Source organism: Aquarana catesbeiana, linkage group LG01 (assembly GCF_042186555.1).
Source record: "Aquarana catesbeiana isolate 2022-GZ linkage group LG01, ASM4218655v1, whole genome shotgun sequence".
NCBI classification, from domain to species: domain Eukaryota; kingdom Metazoa; phylum Chordata; class Amphibia; order Anura; family Ranidae; genus Aquarana; species Aquarana catesbeiana.
In genome coordinates, this window is record NC_133324.1 from 12,124,428 (window position 1) to 12,143,514 (window position 19,087).

General features: G+C 42.9%; 1 protein-coding gene across 1 annotated transcript in view; it reads left to right on the forward strand.

Annotated features, from left to right (window-relative positions):
* Window positions 1-4,272: 4,272 nt before the first annotated feature.
* The window catches only part of LOC141124158 (vomeronasal type-2 receptor 26-like), a 76,266-nt gene continuing 61,451 nt past the window's right edge, over window positions 4,273-19,087 (forward strand). The window contains exon 1 of the mRNA XM_073612239.1: window positions 4,273-5,016. Within this exon, the coding sequence (XP_073468340.1) occupies window positions 4,273-5,016 (744 nt within the window). The remainder of the gene's footprint in view (window positions 5,017-19,087) is intronic.

The window sequence follows — 19,087 nt, forward strand, 5'->3', positions numbered from 1 at the left end:
TGCCTCCACTGTGGGGACACCCAAATTTTTAGTGTTAGGACCACAGATTACAGGGTGCCGTGACATGGCTCTGTGGCTTACGCATGCGTTTGTAAATGCGTGCGGATTGAACCCCTGCTTTTAACGCGTACTGTTAGACAGGTTAATTGGATGTCTGCGAGCTGGTGGTAAGTAGTCTTGGAGTTTTTTCCTGGGCATTCCCCAGGTTTTGTTGTTATCAGCAGATAGATGATTGAGGATAGATAGAGAATTGGTATCAGCTGACTTAGCAGTTGGGGGAGGGAGGGTTCAAAATGATTTGGGGACCCACAAAAAAAAGCCGCAGGCACTCTGCCTGAATTTGAAGCACCAATCACATTTCAAAACATTTTAGGGGGTGTTTGGGGTAAAGCACTACTATGGAGCTAATAAATTACATGGTTAAGTGACTACTTGAAGTGAATATAGGGTCAGGAGACCATGCTGGGGAGGTAAGTGAAGGCAAATATGTATGAAGGACAAAAAATAATAATTACATAAAAATCCAGCATGCATGAGGACAAAGGGGACATTCACAGCATATTACAATCATGGTAATTAGGGAATGAGGAAATAAATACAATATATTATCAAACATTAAATACACTAAAATTTGATATTAAAGGATAAAAATCTTACCTTAATATACACCTTCTGTAGGACCTGGATGATGGCAGAACAGGTCTCTGGGATAATGATCCCCAGAGCCTGGGGGGAGATCTCTGTCGAGAACTTCAAGTCCTGCATGCTTCTCCCCGTCATCAAGTACCGCAGGGTAGCGACGAGCCTCTGCTCCGGAGTGATGGCTTGCCTCATGCAGGTATCCTGCCTGCTAATATAAGGGGTCAGCAAAGCCAACAAACGGTGAAATACGGGGTACGTCATCCGGAGAAAGTTCCTGAAATCATCAGGATTATTCTCACGGATCTCACGGAGCAAAGGCATGTGACAGAACTGGTCACGCTGGAGTAACCAGTTCTTATACAGATACAAACCCACAAGCACAAACTGAACAGCAAAAAACGATCTGAAAGCCACGAGTCTGAAAAAGCGCGAATCGTCTCTCACCAAACTTTTACTAACACGAGATTAGCAAAAGGAGCCCAAAGGGTGCCGCGCTTGGTTCTGAAATGGCCTTTTCTAGTCTCGTTGTACATGGTGTATGTCACCACGTTCTTGGCGAGCGGAAATTCCGACAACTTTGTGTGACCGTGTGTAGGCAAAACAAGTTTGAGCCAACATCCGTCGGAAAAAATCCATGGATTTTGTTGTCGGAATGTCCGATCAATGTCCGACCGTGTGTACGGGGCATAAGACTCTGCACCCTGGGGAATCTCATGCTCTAGCTCTCAATGTGATCTGTGTCCGTACTCCAGTGGACCTGCTTTACTGAACCACGCAGAGCTCCATCCGCAGCAGTCAGCCACAGGGTCCACTAGCTTAGCGGTGCACTCCTGACCCCAACGGTATGCATCTGTCACCTGGCCTCAGGTGACCTGACAAACAGATCCCTTTGTACCCAGATTGGGGAACTCTACAATTGTGCTAGTTACACAGATGATAATGTATCTCATGTGTCCAGACACTTTAAACATATTACGTTTGAGTTTGCAGATGTGGAAAAAAGTTAATGGGTTTTGAGAGGGAGATATGGGGGATTTTTACCTTAGGTACTAGAAGCCCTGGCAGTTTGAACTCTATGTGTGATTTAGATCTGTTCTTAAAACAATGATTTAGTTTGATGAATTTATACAGATTATTTCAATATGAATTTTCCAATCTGTTTCATGATAAGACCTAACTGCAGTCTCTATATTCTGGTGATTTTATTGTCATCTTTACCCGTATCCCCATTTTATTTTTATTCATGTATGTTCGTTTTCACCGATCCTAACGCCCAAAAAAAAACATTTGTGCCTGATGTTTTAAAAATGCTGCAGAACTTTTCTTTATATTTTTTGCGACATCTACCTACTAATCATTACAGATTTAAAATGTACCACTGATTATTTCCTTGTCATATCTGATTTTAATTGTGTAATTGTATTGTGTACTCTCATTATATGCCATCCCCCTTTTTGGGTGGGGCTAAATTGTATACTTGTATATATATTCTGTCCTTTTCATTTAGCAATATGCTGTGAACAAGGCCACGTGACAAAAAGAGTTAGCTTGCTTTTTAAAGTCACTGTCATGCCATAAATATAGTCTTCCTAAGGATTTTGGTGTTGCCAGCTCTCTCTACTAATACTGGGTAGCAGCAGTATGACACTGGTTTGCAGCAATCCACAATGGTTGCTATGGGCAACGGTACTTAAATAATACAGCAACAGTCACAGTTTTAGCAGTACAACACTTTCCTGTTTGACCCCTGTGGCAACTTTGCAGCAAAGTACTGTCCTCTGGCTCGATCATTGCCGGTTGCTAGGGGCAATGGCCAAAAAGTTGGTATAGGCAAATCCCAGAGGAGCCCCTAAATTTAGCACTACCCCCAAAGGGGCTGCAGATGACTGGTTTCCCCACTCCTGCACAGCCAAGCAACAAGCATTTTCCACTCTTCATCCAGACATAAGGAACAGTCTTTGAGCTTGTTTTTGTTCTTTTATCAGGGGGTAATGACGGGTATGAGGAATAGGAATTATTGGATGCCTGGCTTGACTTAAATAATACCCAGGGGCAACTTCCTCCCTATATACATGATCTTGAAGTGTCCTCCTTCCTAGACTGCAAGTCTCTGAAGATGAAATAAAAAAGCCCCTTAAAGACTAGGAACTCTCAGTCCTTTAGAAAGTAGCAACATTGTTTACTGAGCAGGATACAGAAGTATCTCCCACTCCAATGTAGACACTGATCTCAGCTCTACTGACTGCAGGGCTACCAGCCCACCTGGCTGCTTCTCTACCCTCCAACCCGGCTGCTCCAAAGATCTCCCAGGGCAAGGGACAGGAAGGATTAAATACAATGCTGTCCTCCAGAAAGGCTTGCTACATGTGGCAGTCTCTCCCCTTGTGAATCCCTCGGTGTGATAATGTACTCACACTGTGCTCCTTGCTCCCTGCTGTTCCTTAGGCAAGATTCTTTTCAAACCAAACTGGTGTCAGGAACCCCCCTAAGCCAGCCCGAGCTCCATCCTGGAGAGAGAGACCCCGACGACTTAGGGGTTTCCTCCTAGGTCACCGTCAGTCTCCTCTGCACTCCATCTTCCACCCGACTCCCCTGCTGGCATGACTCATCCATATTTTAGGGCTGGTTCAGTTACCCTGCCAGGAACCTCTCTGTGGGGATTGGCCAAGTTCCCCTTAATATGCAGATCAACCCTCCTGGCTGTGCATCGTAAGCAATCAGCTTCAATTTTTCATTTTCAGAACCTTACTGAACAAACTGAAGACAGAAGCTGCTTGATTGCCATACACGACTGCTCCAGATTCTGTCTGATCCAGTTTTAATAAATCCCCCTACAGAGGACCCTTGTCTGCATATTTTACCTAAAAAAGGTGAACTTAGTCTTCAAAAACTTCTCTGTCCTAGATACAGTCAGGATTGACAAAGGGGATCCAACCCATAAACTTGTTTCCCAGAAAAGCAGGAAGTGTGCGGTACACTAACCGGCTGGGGTTGTAGGTACTGTGTGGAGGAGTCCTGACAGAGGAGACATTGACATGTGGCATACTTTGCCTGGTCTGACAGCAGGAGATGGAGGAGGTGAAGGACTGTGCCAATATCTTGGAACATTGCTGACCCCAGTGTTTGCCTCTACTCATAGACATGGAGGCCACGTGCAAATCATCTCACTATATGGTCACATCTGAGTGCATACTGAGCTTGAATGTTTTTTATTACTAATAAAGTCTTTTAAACTAGATCTATGAACTTCATCTCTTCCAGTTTTGTTTTGTGGCTCTATGAAACCAAATTAAATACAATATATATCAAGGAGGGGGGGGGGTAATTGTTTTACAGCAGCCATATAGTGAGGAGTTGTGGATAAATTAAGTGATGGATGTGAGGGTGGAGAAGGTAAGTAGGCATTGTGTGCTGTCATATACTTAGATGTCTATGATTACAATTCTGACATTATTACTTCTTTTTATTAGAATAGAAAAAGATAAATATGATCAAGAGACCTTTGTGTGTCTTATTTGTTTCATTTCTCATATTTTTATTGTTTTATTCATAACGTTCCATTAAAATATTTCCCAACATATTATCCAGATCAATCATCAAGTCACTGACCCTCGCCTGAGTGATGGAAAAATGTATCCAACTTTATTCCGTATGATGCCAGAAGAACGGGTCTATTTTGTCGCTATTATAAAACTTTTGCAGCATTTTGGGTGGAACTGGGTTGGAATAATAACATCATGGGATGGCAGCGGTGATGAGGAGGCCCGAGAACTGAGTAAGATGATGAGAGAACATGGGATCTGTACAGATTATATCATTCCACTCACTGTACATAATATAAGGGATATTCGGATATTGGGGATTATTAGTAAATCAGCAGCTAGGGTTATCATAACGTGTGGAACTACCATGGTAAACTTTATTTGTTTGTGTGATTATATACCTTCTGTTATAGAAAACTTCACATTTATTTACCCACCTTCATGGAGTAAAATAAATCATCTATATTATACGAGCTTTAAAGCCATCAACTACAGCTTCATATTTCAATGGCCAGGGAACGTAAACATATACATCAATATTTATCCCCGAGGTTTCAACTTCTTCAACTGCTTATATGACCCAATAATGGAAGATTATTGGATTGATCGGTTTCGCTGCCTTTCCCCAAATCCATTCAAAAATTATGTTTTTCAGAAGTACTGTAAGTTTTCTCTAAATAATTGTACAGATACAAAAGATCTTTCACTGGTATTTTCTACTATCACATCTCTGCAAACATATGTATACAGGGCTGTATATTTTCTGGCCCTTGCCCTACATGAAATGTACAAGAAGAAAAATACATCTGAACAACATGGATTCCAGCACAGAGTAAGTTGGATAATAAATGTTATATTACTATGATCCCATCCTATATTATATAATAATTATGTGAATGGACAGTTATCTCTGCCCTCCTTCTCACTGTCTGGCCAATCAGGAGAACAGCCATCACACTAATGTTTGGTTTCTCTGTACAGTTTTTAAATATAACTAACCAATTGCCGACTGGCTAACACCGATATACGTCGGCAGAATGGCATGGCTGCGCAAAGCAACGTACCTGTACGTTGCTTTGAATCAGCCGCCGTTGGGGGCGCACACCCGCTGCGTGCTCCGTGACTGTGCCCGTGGGACCCGCGGACTTGATGTCCACCGGTGTCCCACGATTGTGTCACAGAGCTGCTAAACGGGGAGATGCCTATGTAAACAAGGCATTTCCCTGTTCTGTCTAGTAGGGATGAGCTTCGAGTTCGAGTCGAACTCATGTTCGACTCGAACATTGGCTGTTCGCAAGTTCGCGGAACAGCAAACAATTTGGGGTGTTCGCGGCAAATTCGAATGCCGCGGAACACCCTTTAAAAGTCTATGGGAGAAATCAAAAGTGCTAATTTTAAAGGCTTATATGCAAGTTATTGTCATAAAAAGTGTTTGGGGACCTGGGTCCTGCCCCAGGGGACATGGATCAATGCAAAAAAAAGTTTTAAAAACGTCAGTTTTTTCAGGAGCAGTGATTTTAATAATGCTTAAAGTCAAACAATAAAAGTGTAATATCCCTTTAAATTTCGTAGCTGGGGGGTGTCACCCCATGCCATGGGTGCGGAGCGGCCCGAGGAGAAGAAGATAGAAGACGCCGCGTAGGAGATGCTGGACGAGAACGCCGGAGGAAGAACCAGAAGAGCCAGAAGAACCAGAAGAAGAAGATGAAGGAAGATAGAAGAAAGAAGAAGCATTTAAATAAAGGTATTGTCAAAAACTGTCTCTTGTCATTTTTAACATTTTTGACAGTTTTTTAGTGAAATGGTAGGGGTAAGTACCCCCTTACCATTTCACACAAGGGGGGCCAGGATCTGGGGGTCCCCTTGTTAAAGGGGGCTTCCAGATTCCGATAAGCCCCCCGCCCACAGACCCCCACAACCACCCGCCAGGGTTGTGGGGATGAGGCCCTTGTCCTCATCAACATGGGGACAAGGTGTTTTGGGGGGCTACCCCAAAGGACCCTCCCAATGTTGAGGGCATGTGGCCTGGTATGGTTCAGGAGGGGGGGCGCACTCTCGTCCCCCCTCTTTTCCTGCGGCCTGCCAGGTTGCATGCTCGGATAAGGGTCTGGTATGGATTTTTGGGGGGACCCCAAGCCGTTTTTTTTTTTTTTTTGGTGCGGGGTTCCCCTTAATATCCATACCAGACCTGAAGGGCCTGGTATGGAATTTAGGGGGATACCCACCTCATTTTTTTTTTTTTAATTTTGGTTCGGGGTTCCCCTGTGGGGAATTCCCATGCCGTTTTTATCAATGAACTTCTATGTGTATTGTCGGCAATGCAATAGCCGCGGGTAGTTTTAAATGAGTTTTTTCCTTCAAAATGTCATTTTGCTGTCAGACTGTTCTAAACACGGGAAACATGTGCCCCTTTACAGGCATACTATAGACACCCCCCAGGTACAAAATTTAAAGGGATATTACACTTTTATTGTTTCACTTTAAGCATTATTAAAATCACTGCTCCTGAAAAAACGTCCGTTTTTAAAACTTTTTTTGCATTGATCCATGTCCCCTGGGGCAGGACCCAGGTCCCCAAACACTTTTTATGACAATAACTTGCCTATAAGCCTTTAAAATTAGCACTTTTGTTTATTCATGTTCGTGTCCCATAGATTTTAACGGTGTTCGCGTGTTCAAACAAACTTTTTTCCTGTTCGCATGTTCTGGTGCGAACCGAACAGGGGGGTGTTCGGCTCATCACTACTGCCTAGTGATAAGACAGAGATCTACTGCTCCCTGTCATCGGGAGCAGTGATCACTGTCATCTCACTTGTAGCCCATCCCCCCACAGTTAGAATTACTCCCTAGGACACACCTAATCCCTTCATCTCCCCCTAGTGTTTAATCTCCTTCCTGCCAGTGTCATTTACACAGTAATCAGTGCATTTTTATAGCACTGATCGCTGTATAAATGACAATGGTCCCAAAATAGTGTCAAAAGTGTCCGATGTGTCCACCATAATGTAGCAGTCATGATAAAAATCGCTGATCACCGCCATTACTAATAAAAAAAATTAATAATAAAAAAATCCATAAAACTATCCCCTATTTTGTAGACGCTATAATTTTTGCGCAAACCAAGCAATAAACGCTTATTGCAATTTTTTTTACCAAAAATATGTAGAAGAATACGTATCGGCCTAAACTGAGGAAAAAACAGATTTTTAATATATTTTTATTGCTTTTTTTTCAAAATTGTCGCTCTTTTTTTGTTTATAGCACAATATAAATAAAAACTGTGATCAAATACCACCAAAAGAAAGCTCTCTTGGGAAAAAAAGGACATCAATTTTGTTTAGGTGCAACGTTGTGCTCTGGTCAGGAAGGGGGTAAAATCTTCCGGGGCTGAAGTGGATAAATAAATGTTGTTTTTTTTGTTTGCCTAAATAAAGAGGGGGAATGATGGGATTTTTGGTTGTTTATTAACCACTTTAGCCCCGGACCATTATGCTGCCTAAGGACCAGAGGTCTTTTTCCAATTTGGCACTGCGTCGCTTTAACTGCTAATTGTGCGGTCATGCAATGCTGTACCCAAACAAAATTTGCGTCCTTTTCTTCCCACAAATAGAGCTTTCTTTTGATGGTATTTAATCACCTCTGCGGTTTTTATTTTTTGCGCTATAAATGGAAAAAGACCGAAAATTTTGAAAAAAAATGATATTTTCTACTTTTTGTTATAAAAAAATCCAATAAACTCAATTTTAGTCATACATTTAGGCCAAAATGTATTCGGCCACATGTCTTTGGTAAAAAAAATGTCAATAAGCGTATATTTATTGGTTTGCGCAAAAGTTATAGCGTCTACAAACTAGGGTACATTTTCTGGAATTTACACAGCTTTTAGTTTATGACTGCCTATGTCATTTCTTGAGGTGCTAAAATGGCAGGGCAGTACAAACCCCCCCCAAATGACCCCATTTTGGAAAGTAGACACCCCAAGGAAATTGCTGAGAGGCATGTTGAACCCATTGAATATTTATTTTTTTTGTCCCAAGTGATTGAATAATGACAAAAAAATAAATATTTACAAAAAGTTGTCACTAAATTATATATTGCTCACACAGGCCATGGGCCTATGTGGAATTGCACCCCAAAATACATTTATCTGCTTCTCCTGAGTATGGGGATACCACATGTGTGGGACTTTTTGGGAGCCTAGCCGCGTACGGGGCCCCGAAAACCAATCACCGCCTTCAGGATTTCTAAGGGTGTAATTTTTTGATTTCACTCTTCACTGCCTATTACAGTTTCGGAGGCCATGGAATGCCCAGGTGGCACAAAACCCCCCCAAATGACCCCATTTTGGAAAGTATACACCCCAAGCTATTTGCTGAGAGGCATGGTGAGTATTTTGCAGCTCTCATTTGTTTTTGAAAATGAAGAAAGACAAGAAAAAACATTTTTTTTTTCTTTTTTCAATTTTCAAAACTTTGTGACAAAAAGTGAGGTCTGCAAAATACTCACTATACCTCTCAGCAAATAGCTTTGGGTGTCTACTTTCCAAAATGGGGTCATTTGGGGGGGGGGGGTTTGTGCCACCTGGGCATTCCATGGCCTCCGAAACTGTGATAGGCAGTGAAGAGTGAAATCAAAAATTCACGCCCTTAGAAAGCCTGAAGGAGGTGCTTGGTTTTCGGGGTCCCGTACGCGGCTAGGCTCCCAAAAAGTCCCACACATGTGGTATCCCCATACTCAGGAGAAGCAACAGAATGTATTTTGGGGTGCAATTCCACATATTCCCATGGCATGTTTGAGCAATATATCATTTAGTGACAACTTTGTGCAAAAAAAAAAAAAAAAATTGTCTCTTTCCCGCAACTTGTGTCACAATATAAAATATTCCATGGACTCGACATGACTCTCAGCAAATAGCTTGGGGTGTCTACTTTACAAAATGGGGTCATTTGGGGGGGTTTGAACTGTCCTGGCATTTTATGCACAACATTTAGAAGCATATGTCACACATCACCCACTCTTCTAACCATTTGAAGACAAAGCCCTTTCTGACACTTTTTGTTTACATGAAAAAGTTTTTTTTTTGCAAGAAAATTACTTTGAACCCCCAAACATTATATATTTTTTTAAAACAAATGCCCTACAGATTAAAATGGTGGGTGTTTCATTTTTTTTTTCACACAGTATTTGCGCAGCGATTTTTCAAACGCATTTTTTGGGGAAAAAACACACTTTTTTAAATTTTAATGCACTAAAACACACTATATTGCCCAAATGTTTGATGAAATAAAAAAGATGATCTTAGGCCGAGTACATGGATACCAAACATGACATGCTTTACAATTGCGCACAAACGTGCAGTGGCAACAAAATAAATACATTTTTAAAAGCCTTTAAAAGCCTTTACAGGTTACCACTTTAGATTTACAGAGGAGGTCTACTGCTAAAGTTACTGCCCTCGATCTGACCTTCGCGGTGATACCTCACATGCATGTTGCAATTGCTGTTTACGTTTGACGACAGACCGCCGCTTGCATTCGCCTTAGCGCGAGGGCAGGGGGTGACAGGGGTGCTTTTTTTTTTTTCTTTATTATTTTTTTGCTTTTTTATCTTATTTTGAAACTGTTCCTTTCATTTTTTTTTTTTTTAATCATTTTTATTGTTATCTCAGGGAATGTAAATATCCCCTATGATAGCAATAGGTAGTGACAGGTACTCTTTTTTGAAAAAATTGGGGTCTATTAGACCCTATATCTCTCCTCTGTCCTCAAAGCATCTGACCACACCAAGATCGGTGTGATAAAATGCTTTCCCAATTTCCCAATGGCGCTGTTTACATCCGGCGAAATCTAAGTCATGAAATGCTCGTAGCTTCCGGTTTCTTAGGCCATAGAGATGTTTGGAGCCACTCTGGTCTCTGATCAGCTCTATGGTCAGCTGGCTGAATCACCGGCTGCATTCTCAGGTTCCCTGTTGAGACAGGAGAGCCAGAGAAAAACATGAAAGATGGTGGGGGGGCATTCCCTCCCACGGCTTGTAAAAGCAGTCTAGAGGCTAATTAGCCGCTAGGATTGCTTTTACGTGAAAACCGACCGCTGGCTGAAAAGAATGATACCAAGATGATACCTAAACCTGCAGGCATCATTCTGGTATAACCACTCAAAGTCGTGAATGGCGTACCTGAAGACAAAAAAATGGTTAACAATAAAACACAGAACAATAGAGAGAGAGAGAATAGAGAGAGAGAGAGAACAATAAAACGACAACTATTTTTTTTTTATATATATATATTTTATTTTTTTATTTTTTTTTACACTTTTTTTGTAACTAACTTTTATAACTGTAACCGGTTCCAGGTTTGGGTCTCTCAAAATGCGATGGCATCTTGGGAGACCCTGTGAAAGTGTGCCTAGTCTGTGGAATGCTGTACCCTACGCTAATACTCAACTAGTGAATGGTAGCGTTCAAAACATTCACCAATGCAAAGACCAGGATTGTCAGGACAGGAGGGACAATAATAGCGGGTGTCACGCCTATACCCGCGCTTGCTGCAGACACAACATCTTTTTTTGGGGGGTTCGTTGGGTAGGGATACTCAGGAAGACATAAAGAAAATGCCTCTCATGCAGCCGACTGCATTTGGTTGGGGATGTGAATGGGGGAAGTACGGGCGCTGCAGAAGTGGTGGTTTCCCAATTAGGATTGGCGAATGCAGCAGGAAGGGCATTATGGGCACGACGGGCCTGTGTTTGTCTTCTTGGTGGCAGTGGGACACTACTTGTGCTTGCCACCTCACCAGCTTGAACGGCACTTATGGGACTCGCCACGTCACCAAGTGTTACTGCAGTGCTGGTTTGACTACGACCGGGGTGTACTAGGCCGCTGGTGCTTGCCAGTTCACCAAAACGCTACCAAAAAATCTGTTAGCGATCGCAGGGATCAGGCCTGACTCTGCGAATGCTGTAGTTATGCGTTTAGTGTTTTGTAAGTGACAGTGATCGATCGATACTGCACTTGGGTGGGCTAGGCTGGGCCGGGCGGAGGGGCAAAACGCAGGTGCTAGCAGGTATCTGGGCTGATTCCGCTAACACTGCGTTTTTGGGAACCCTAAACTGCTGGGGACGCTAGTATAGATCTGATCGGATCAGATATTGATCCGTTCAGATACTATACCACTAAGGGAGGCGTATGCTGCGTGCGTGGGTGTTAGCGGTACTGGCGCTAATCTGACGCTGCCTGGGGCGACGCATATCACCGCCGGGCGATCAGGGGGCTAAACCTTTATTCAGTAATAAACGGCGGGTGCTCTGACACTATACAAAATAAACGAACTAACCAGCGTCACCCGTAACGGTTATATGGTGATCAGTGGTGAAAGGGTTAACTAGGGGGCAATCAAGGGGTTAAAACATTTATTAGATAGTATATGGGGGTCCCTGTCGCTATAAAACGCTGACGACGAACCTAAATATTTACCTCCCTAACTAGCGTCACCAGCGACACTAATACAGCGATCAGAAAAATGATCGCTTAGTGACACTGGCGACAGGGGGTGATTAAGGGGTTAAAACTTTATTAGGGGGGGTTAGGGGGGTATCCTAGACCTAAAGGGGGCTAACCCTAACTGCCCTAACACAGTAACTGTCACAAACTGACAACATGCAGTAATCAGAAAAAAAAAAACTGCTTGGTGTCAGTGTGACAGGGGGGGAGGGGTGATTGGGGGGTGATCGGGGGGGATCGGGGGTGTTTTGTGTGCCTGGCATGTTCTACTGTGTGTGTAGTGTGTTTTCACTCACAGTGCAGTCTTCTCTCCTCGGCGCCGGGAACGGAAAATACCGAGCCGAGGAGAGATGACATCATTTCCTTTGCTGCTGTTTAGCATACAGCAGCAAAGGAAGATTCTCATTGGCCGGCGGCGATCGCGAGGGGGGGCCACGAACGGATGGCCTCCCCCTCACCTCCGATCGCCGGGGACAAAAGAGGACCACCTCGGGCACCGTGGGAGGCAGATCACGTATATCTACGTGATTTTGCCTGCCTGTGCCATTCTGCCGACGTATATCGGCGTGAGGCGGTCCTTAAGTGGTTAATGGTATGGTACTAATTGCTTTGTATATGCCATGTTAAGGAACACATTCAAATACTCCAGATTTAAATATATATATGTAGCGCCCACCTACTTAGGTGGGTGCTAAAATTAGATAGTTAGGTTTAAAGCTAGGCCAAATTACCAGTATTTTACCCTGTGGGGTAAGCTGGTGGGTTTAATTTGTTTGGGAGGTTGGTTAGAGTAGAGGAAGGTGTGGCCACCTACACTCTGCCTGTGGAATTCCCTTCATTTTCTGGAAAGTGGGAGGAATAAAGGAATAGAGTGGCAGGTAGTTTCTGGATGACCCCTCTGGACCAATCATTGTTTTGCTTGGGGAGAGGCGGGACTTCTATAAAAGACAAGTCACATGTTTTCAGTTGTTTTGTTTTTTTTGGAGAACCAGAGAGGAAGGATGTAAAGACTGGTGCAGCTTGGGTGCTCTCCCCTTGGGGGGAGGGGGAATATGCATGTGGAGAGGAGACTTCAGGAGACTTTATAAGAAGGTTGCTACTACTGACAAATACAAGGACTGGGAGAGGATCCCCTGTGGCATCATGGACGATCGCTCGGTAACACATGTGAGTGTAACCCAGGGGATCAGTGCTTCTGAGAGACTTTAAAGGGGTTAGAGTGCGGGTCCAGGAGGAAAAGGTACAGAAGTGGGCCTTAAAGAACTAACACCTTGGAGGAATCCAAAAAGTCATCTCTTTGGACTTTATTCAGAGTATCATCCTCAGAGTTTAAATTGGAAGTGCTGTGCAGTCAGGAAATAGTAACTAACAGGAGGAAGGAAAGATGCATTACATATCTGGAACCAGTGTAAGATGGAAGTTCTTCACAAAGGCTTTACATATTCTGGATTGAGTGTTGTGTTCTAATTGCTTAAATCTTTGGGAGTTATTCAGAGTGGCTCTTCAATGCAATACCGCAACGAATACCAGAAACGAAATTAAGTTTTAAAGTTTAAATGTTTAATGGACTGTCTGCCGTGTCAATCTGTGAGGGAAAGGGGGTAACGGGAACATACTTCAGGAAAGAACGAACTACCCAGCAGCTCCTACGGGGGTAGTGCGCTTTATATATATATATATATATATATATATTGTACAGGATGTCAAGGTTGGGTCCTAGGTGGGTGCTATGTGGCACCAGTGTTTGGGGTATGGTCCCTTTAAGAGAAGTGTGGGTACTCAGGGGTCTCACCTGTGATGGGTGAGAAATTCTGAGGTAGCCATGTATGATGGGTGAGAAATTTCCGGGGTAGCCATGTAAAGGAGAGGACTGACTCGCAGTCCTCTCTGTATTACTAGAGAAGGTATTTGGGACTTGGAATTTCAGAGGCCCTGAAGTGACAAGGGCCTCCACTCCTGACTACAGGGATTCCAGTCCCCAAAGGGTTAAGAGCCTCCAGGAAGCATCACTTGAAACAGGAAGCAGTATTATTTAGAGACAAGAAAAGTTAGATGGCCGCACTCTGATGCATACACCTTTATTGGAAAAGATTAAAAAGCATGCAGTCACAGAGGTACAGGAACAATGACAGCTGACACGTTTCACATAGCTATGATTAAGCACCAATAATGGTGTGAAACACATCAGCTGTCTTTGTTGCTGTACCTCTGTGACTGCATGGATTTTTTTAATTTTTTCCAATAAAGGTGTATGCATCAGAGTGCGGCCGTCCAGCTTTTCTAGTTTTTAAAGCTGGATTCACACCAGTTCGGTGCAAATTCCAACTCTGTTTTCTCGATTAAAAAGAGAAAAAAACAGCTGTACGGCGGTTCCTCTCCGGTGTAGGTGAGGATCAGCTGAGCAGGGAGAGGGGGGAGGTGTAATGAGGAGGGGGAGAGAATGTCTGTTCACAACGGAATGCATCTGCGAATCAGATGCGTTCTCATAGAAGAATATGTGCCTTCAATTCGCACCGCACTGCCTAGAAAACGCACACGTTTCTTGGGCAATGCAGAGTGTGAATGCAATGAACATACTGTATGTGAACCAGATGCATTAAAGCTAATAGATTTTAAAATGTTATGCAAATTGGATGCGGTGTAAACTGCATCCAATTCACATAGTTGTGAACCCAGCCTAAGCCCAGGTTCACACTGGACTGCGGGAGTGAAGACAACTCGCACTATTTCACTCCCGCTTGTCAGTCCCGATTTCGGCCGCGATTACAGAGACACATCTGTGCAGTTTCTGCACAGATGTCAATGTAAATTGCAGGCCGAAATCGCAAAAAGTAGTACAGAAACTAATCTTTGAAATCGGTGCAGCGCCGCAGATTAGGACGGTGCCATTGCCGGCAATTGCCACCAATTTGACATGTCAAATCGCACCAGTGTGAACCAGGACTGAATCATGTCTGCAGTTATGAAAGGAACCCTCAAAAGGTGAGAGGGAACACTTGTACCCCCCGGTACTTGGGACTTTAAAGGCGAACAGTCGAAGATTATAAAAACATATTGTTTATTTAGAAAAAGTTCTTTTTTAAAAAAAGGGGGAAATAATCAATAAAAACATGGTAACAATCTGTACATAACAGTCATATATATATCACAGTTTGCATATAATCAATATTCTATGAATTCCAAACTGAATCCAGATTTCTCCATAAGCCTAACATGTTTCAGGACGATGTCTCTTCTTCAGAGGCGTTTTTATAGGAGAGAGAAATAGGTATATTCTGAAAGACAGGCAAAAACAAATTTAAAGCGGAAGTCCCGCAAATTTATTTATTTTTTTAAAGTCAGCAGCTACAAATACTGCAGCTGCTGACTTTTAAAATAAAGGCACTCACCTGTCCCGGAGTCCAGCGATGTTGGCACCCGAGACCGAACCGTCCCTCATTCCTCGGGTGCTGCTGCCGCCATTCTCAGTGAGGGAATCCGGAAGTGAAGCATTGCGGCTTCACTTCCTGGTTCTCTACTACGCATGTGTGAGTCGCGCTGCGCGTTCTCAATGGTCCCCACTATCTCCTGGGACCTGTGTGTTTCCCAGGAGACAGCGGGGGAGTGCGGGAGGGGACGTGACTCCCGCGGGAGTCTATTCCCGGAAGTGGGTGCAGATACCTGTATTATACAGGTATCTGCACCCCCCTCCCCACTGAAAGGTGCCAACTGTGGCACCGGAGGGGGGGAGGAATCCGATGAGCGGAAGTTCCACTTTTGGGTGGAGCTCCACTTTTTTTGAATTAAAATAAAGTTTTTTTTTTGTAAAAAACAATATATACATATACATGTACAGGGTCCATACGTTGTTACATACAAATATGACTTTCGACAGTTGATATAAGAGATCTAATACTGTATGCTAAAGCCTTAGCATATTATTTTCCCCTTATTTAAAGTTTCCAGTACTGATTGTCAACGCAGTATAAATCATGTAATACATTAAACAATGACTCTGTACTTTAAATGTTTGGTGTCCTTTCCCTTTCTTCTCTTATAAACAAAGGTGCTTGTCTGGCGACAACATCACATTCCAGTTATGAATATAAAAGAGACCTAGTATACGCTAGGCAAAACGTACAAAATATGAGAGTGAAACATTACTCTCTTAACTTACTATTGTTAGTGTAGTAATTCTTAACCAATTTAAACAACACTTATTCACCATGGTTTCAGCATATCCGAATAGGGTAAAAGTTATGTATAGAGCTAAATATCCAACTTCCTGTCTCCATCTCACATTTGCAGTAGTCTATCTCTTACCAACTGTGTTGGGGCTAGCCCTGGGGTATCCAGCCATGGTTGCCACATTAAATTGAATTTTTTTGGAACATTTCCATGCTGATACGTGATTTTCTCACAAATCAGCATGTTATTTACCAGTTCGACCCATCCTTTAGCCGTTGGTATTCTTGGAGTTATCCAGAGCCTCGTTATGGCTTTACGTGCCATATATAAAAGTCTGATGACAGCAATGTGACCGTTCGGTGAGAGTGTGGGTATCTCCAAGGCCTCAAGCAGACAATCAACTGGGTCATGCAGAACCAGAATTTGAAATACTTGAGAAATAGTGTTAAGAACATATTTCCAATACCGAAAGAGTTTTGGGCATTTCCACATCATGTGTAACAAATCGCCATTGTCCCGATTACATTTTGGGCAGAGTGGTGTGTTTCTGAGTCCCCATTTGTGTAATCTGACCGGTGTTCTGTATACCCTGTGAAGCAAGAACAGGTGTAAGAGTCTATGTGAAGTAGAGACCGACACCTGAGGGGCTGAGGTTAAACATAGTTCCCATTTCTCCCCATCAATGGGCCCCAGGTCTTTTTCCCAACCCCGTCTACTTGGGAGTTTAGATGCATCGTGAATAGAGTGAAGTAGCCTGGAATATATTCTCGAGATCATTCCTTTCCTCCCTTCTGCCTTCAGCACATCTGACATCAGGGGATGTGTCACCGCCCCAAGAGGGGACACCCTTCTCTCACTTTGAATGGCATGTCCTAGTTGCAGGTATTGAAAAAACTGTGTTCTGTGTATCAGAAACTCCCTTAGTATATCTAAGAAGGATTTAAACACATTAACATTGAACAGTTGAAAAATAAAATGTATATCCTTAGCTTCCCAAGAGCGAAAATCTTTGAGTTTAAGAAGCTCTTTATAGTATTTGTTCCTCCATATAGGTGTGAACTCACATGGACCTGTAATTTTCAGAATAGACCTGGTATATTTCCACAGGGTGTTCAGTAGGTTTATTGTAGGGAGTGTGTGTGACATGTGCACAAGACCTGCCTCTAGATGGGATATTGCTGACAATGGGGATCCAACTGGTATCAATAAAGATCTGATGGGGTCTTCCACACCTATATCACTCCAGTTACCCAGTTGTTGTAGTTGGGATGCTACAAAGTAGAATCTGGCATGTGGTACAGCCAGACCCCCTTGTTCTTTAGGGAGCTGTAGTGTATGTAGGCTAATCCGCGGTGTTTTAGTACCCCATATTAAGTCTCTAAATTGGGTATCTATTTGAGTGAATATGTGTGGAAACCAAATAGGAGCATTATGAAAAATATATAAAAGTTGAGGTGCACCATTTTAATTAGTTTTGCTCTGCAAGTAGCTGAGAGAGGGAGTTTCTTCCACGCAGAACACTTTAATTTGAAGTTACGTAGTAAAGGCACTAAGTTCAATGTGATATATTGGTTTGGGTCTGCTGTGATTTGTACACCTACCCTGTTTCCCTGAAAATAAGACCTAGCATGATTGTCAGTGATGGCTGCAATATAAGCCCTACCTTCCAAATAAGCCCTATCCTGTTTCCCCGAAAATAAGCCCTACCCTGAAAATAAGACCTACAAGGACGTTAACTAGGGTTTATTTGGGGGGTAGGGCTTATATTGCAGCCATCACCGACAATCACGCTAGGTCTTATTTTCGGGGAAACAGGGTAGGTAGCGAAATTGATCAACTGTAATGACATCTCTTGCACAATCAGGTAGGGGTCTGGAATAAGGATCCAAAGGCATAAGTACCGATTTATTCCAGTTGATACTAAACCCTGACAGCCCACCGAAGTCGGCTATCAGATGCATCACATTTTCCAGAGAACTGTTGGTATCTCCTAGATATATGAACGTGCCATCAGCATAAAGTGAGATAACATCCTGTCTAGTGCCTCTACGAAAACCAATTATGTCTCGTGCTGCTCTAATATGTATGGCTAGAGGTTCGAGGGCTAGGGCAAACAGCAGGGGTGAAAGAGGACACCCCTGCCGTGTGCCCCTAAAGAGTTTAAACGATTCCAAAATATCCCCGTTGATACGCATTCTTGCTGTTGGATTATTGTATAGCAATTGAACCCATTTCAAAAAAGAAGGGCCCACGCTAAATTTTTTTAATGTTGCCCAGAGATATGGCCATTCTACACTATCAAATGCTTTTGCCGCATCTAGTGAGAAAATGGCCCTGTTGCCCATGTTGTCAGTAGGTATCTGTAAATTAAGAAATAATCTGCGCAAATGTTGAAATGTAGATCTGGTTGGTATAAATCCTGACTGGTCTCTATGTATCACCTGCTGAATACAATTGGCTAGTCTGTTGGCTAAAACTCTGGCCAGTAATTTAATATCAAATGTTAATAATGAGATAGGTCTATAAGCATCAGGAGATAGAGCATCCTTGCCAGGCTTTAGTAGTACTATAATAAGTGCCTCACTCATAGATGGAGGGAGTCTTCCAGTTTCAAATGCATAATTATAAACCTGTAGGAGAATCGGAATTAGCTGTGCGGCATAAAGTTTAAAAACTTCTGCCGGTAGCCCATCCGCACCAGGCGCTTTTCCATTTTGGGCATGGGCTAGTGCCTCTAGAAGCTCCTTCTCTGTCAGTGGGGCATTCAACAGTTCTGCATCTGTTGCAGATATGCAGGGAAGAGGGTATATGCCTAGAAAAGAGCAAATATCTTCTTGTGATGGGTGAACTTTAGTTGTATAGACCTCTTGAAAGAAGTCCTTGAATGTGTCTATAATGGCCTGTGTGGAGTAACACAGTGTGCCCTGTGTGTTTGCTACAGCCACAATATGGGATGATGCTTGTTGTGACTTAGCTAATAAAGCCAACATATGACCCGTGTTTTCCCCCTCTTAAAAGTGTTTCTGCTGCAAAAAAAACTTTTATTTTCTGCTAATTGAAGGGATAATTGTTTGAGCATGGACTGAGATGCCAACCATCTTCTTCTCGTATTATCAGTTGGGTTTGCTATAAAAAGAGTTTCTGAACTCTGTGCATCTGTTATTAATTGATTCTCCCATTTCTTTGTGTTGGTTTTAATGTACAAAATTTCTTTAATGACTTGCCCGCATAGGAAT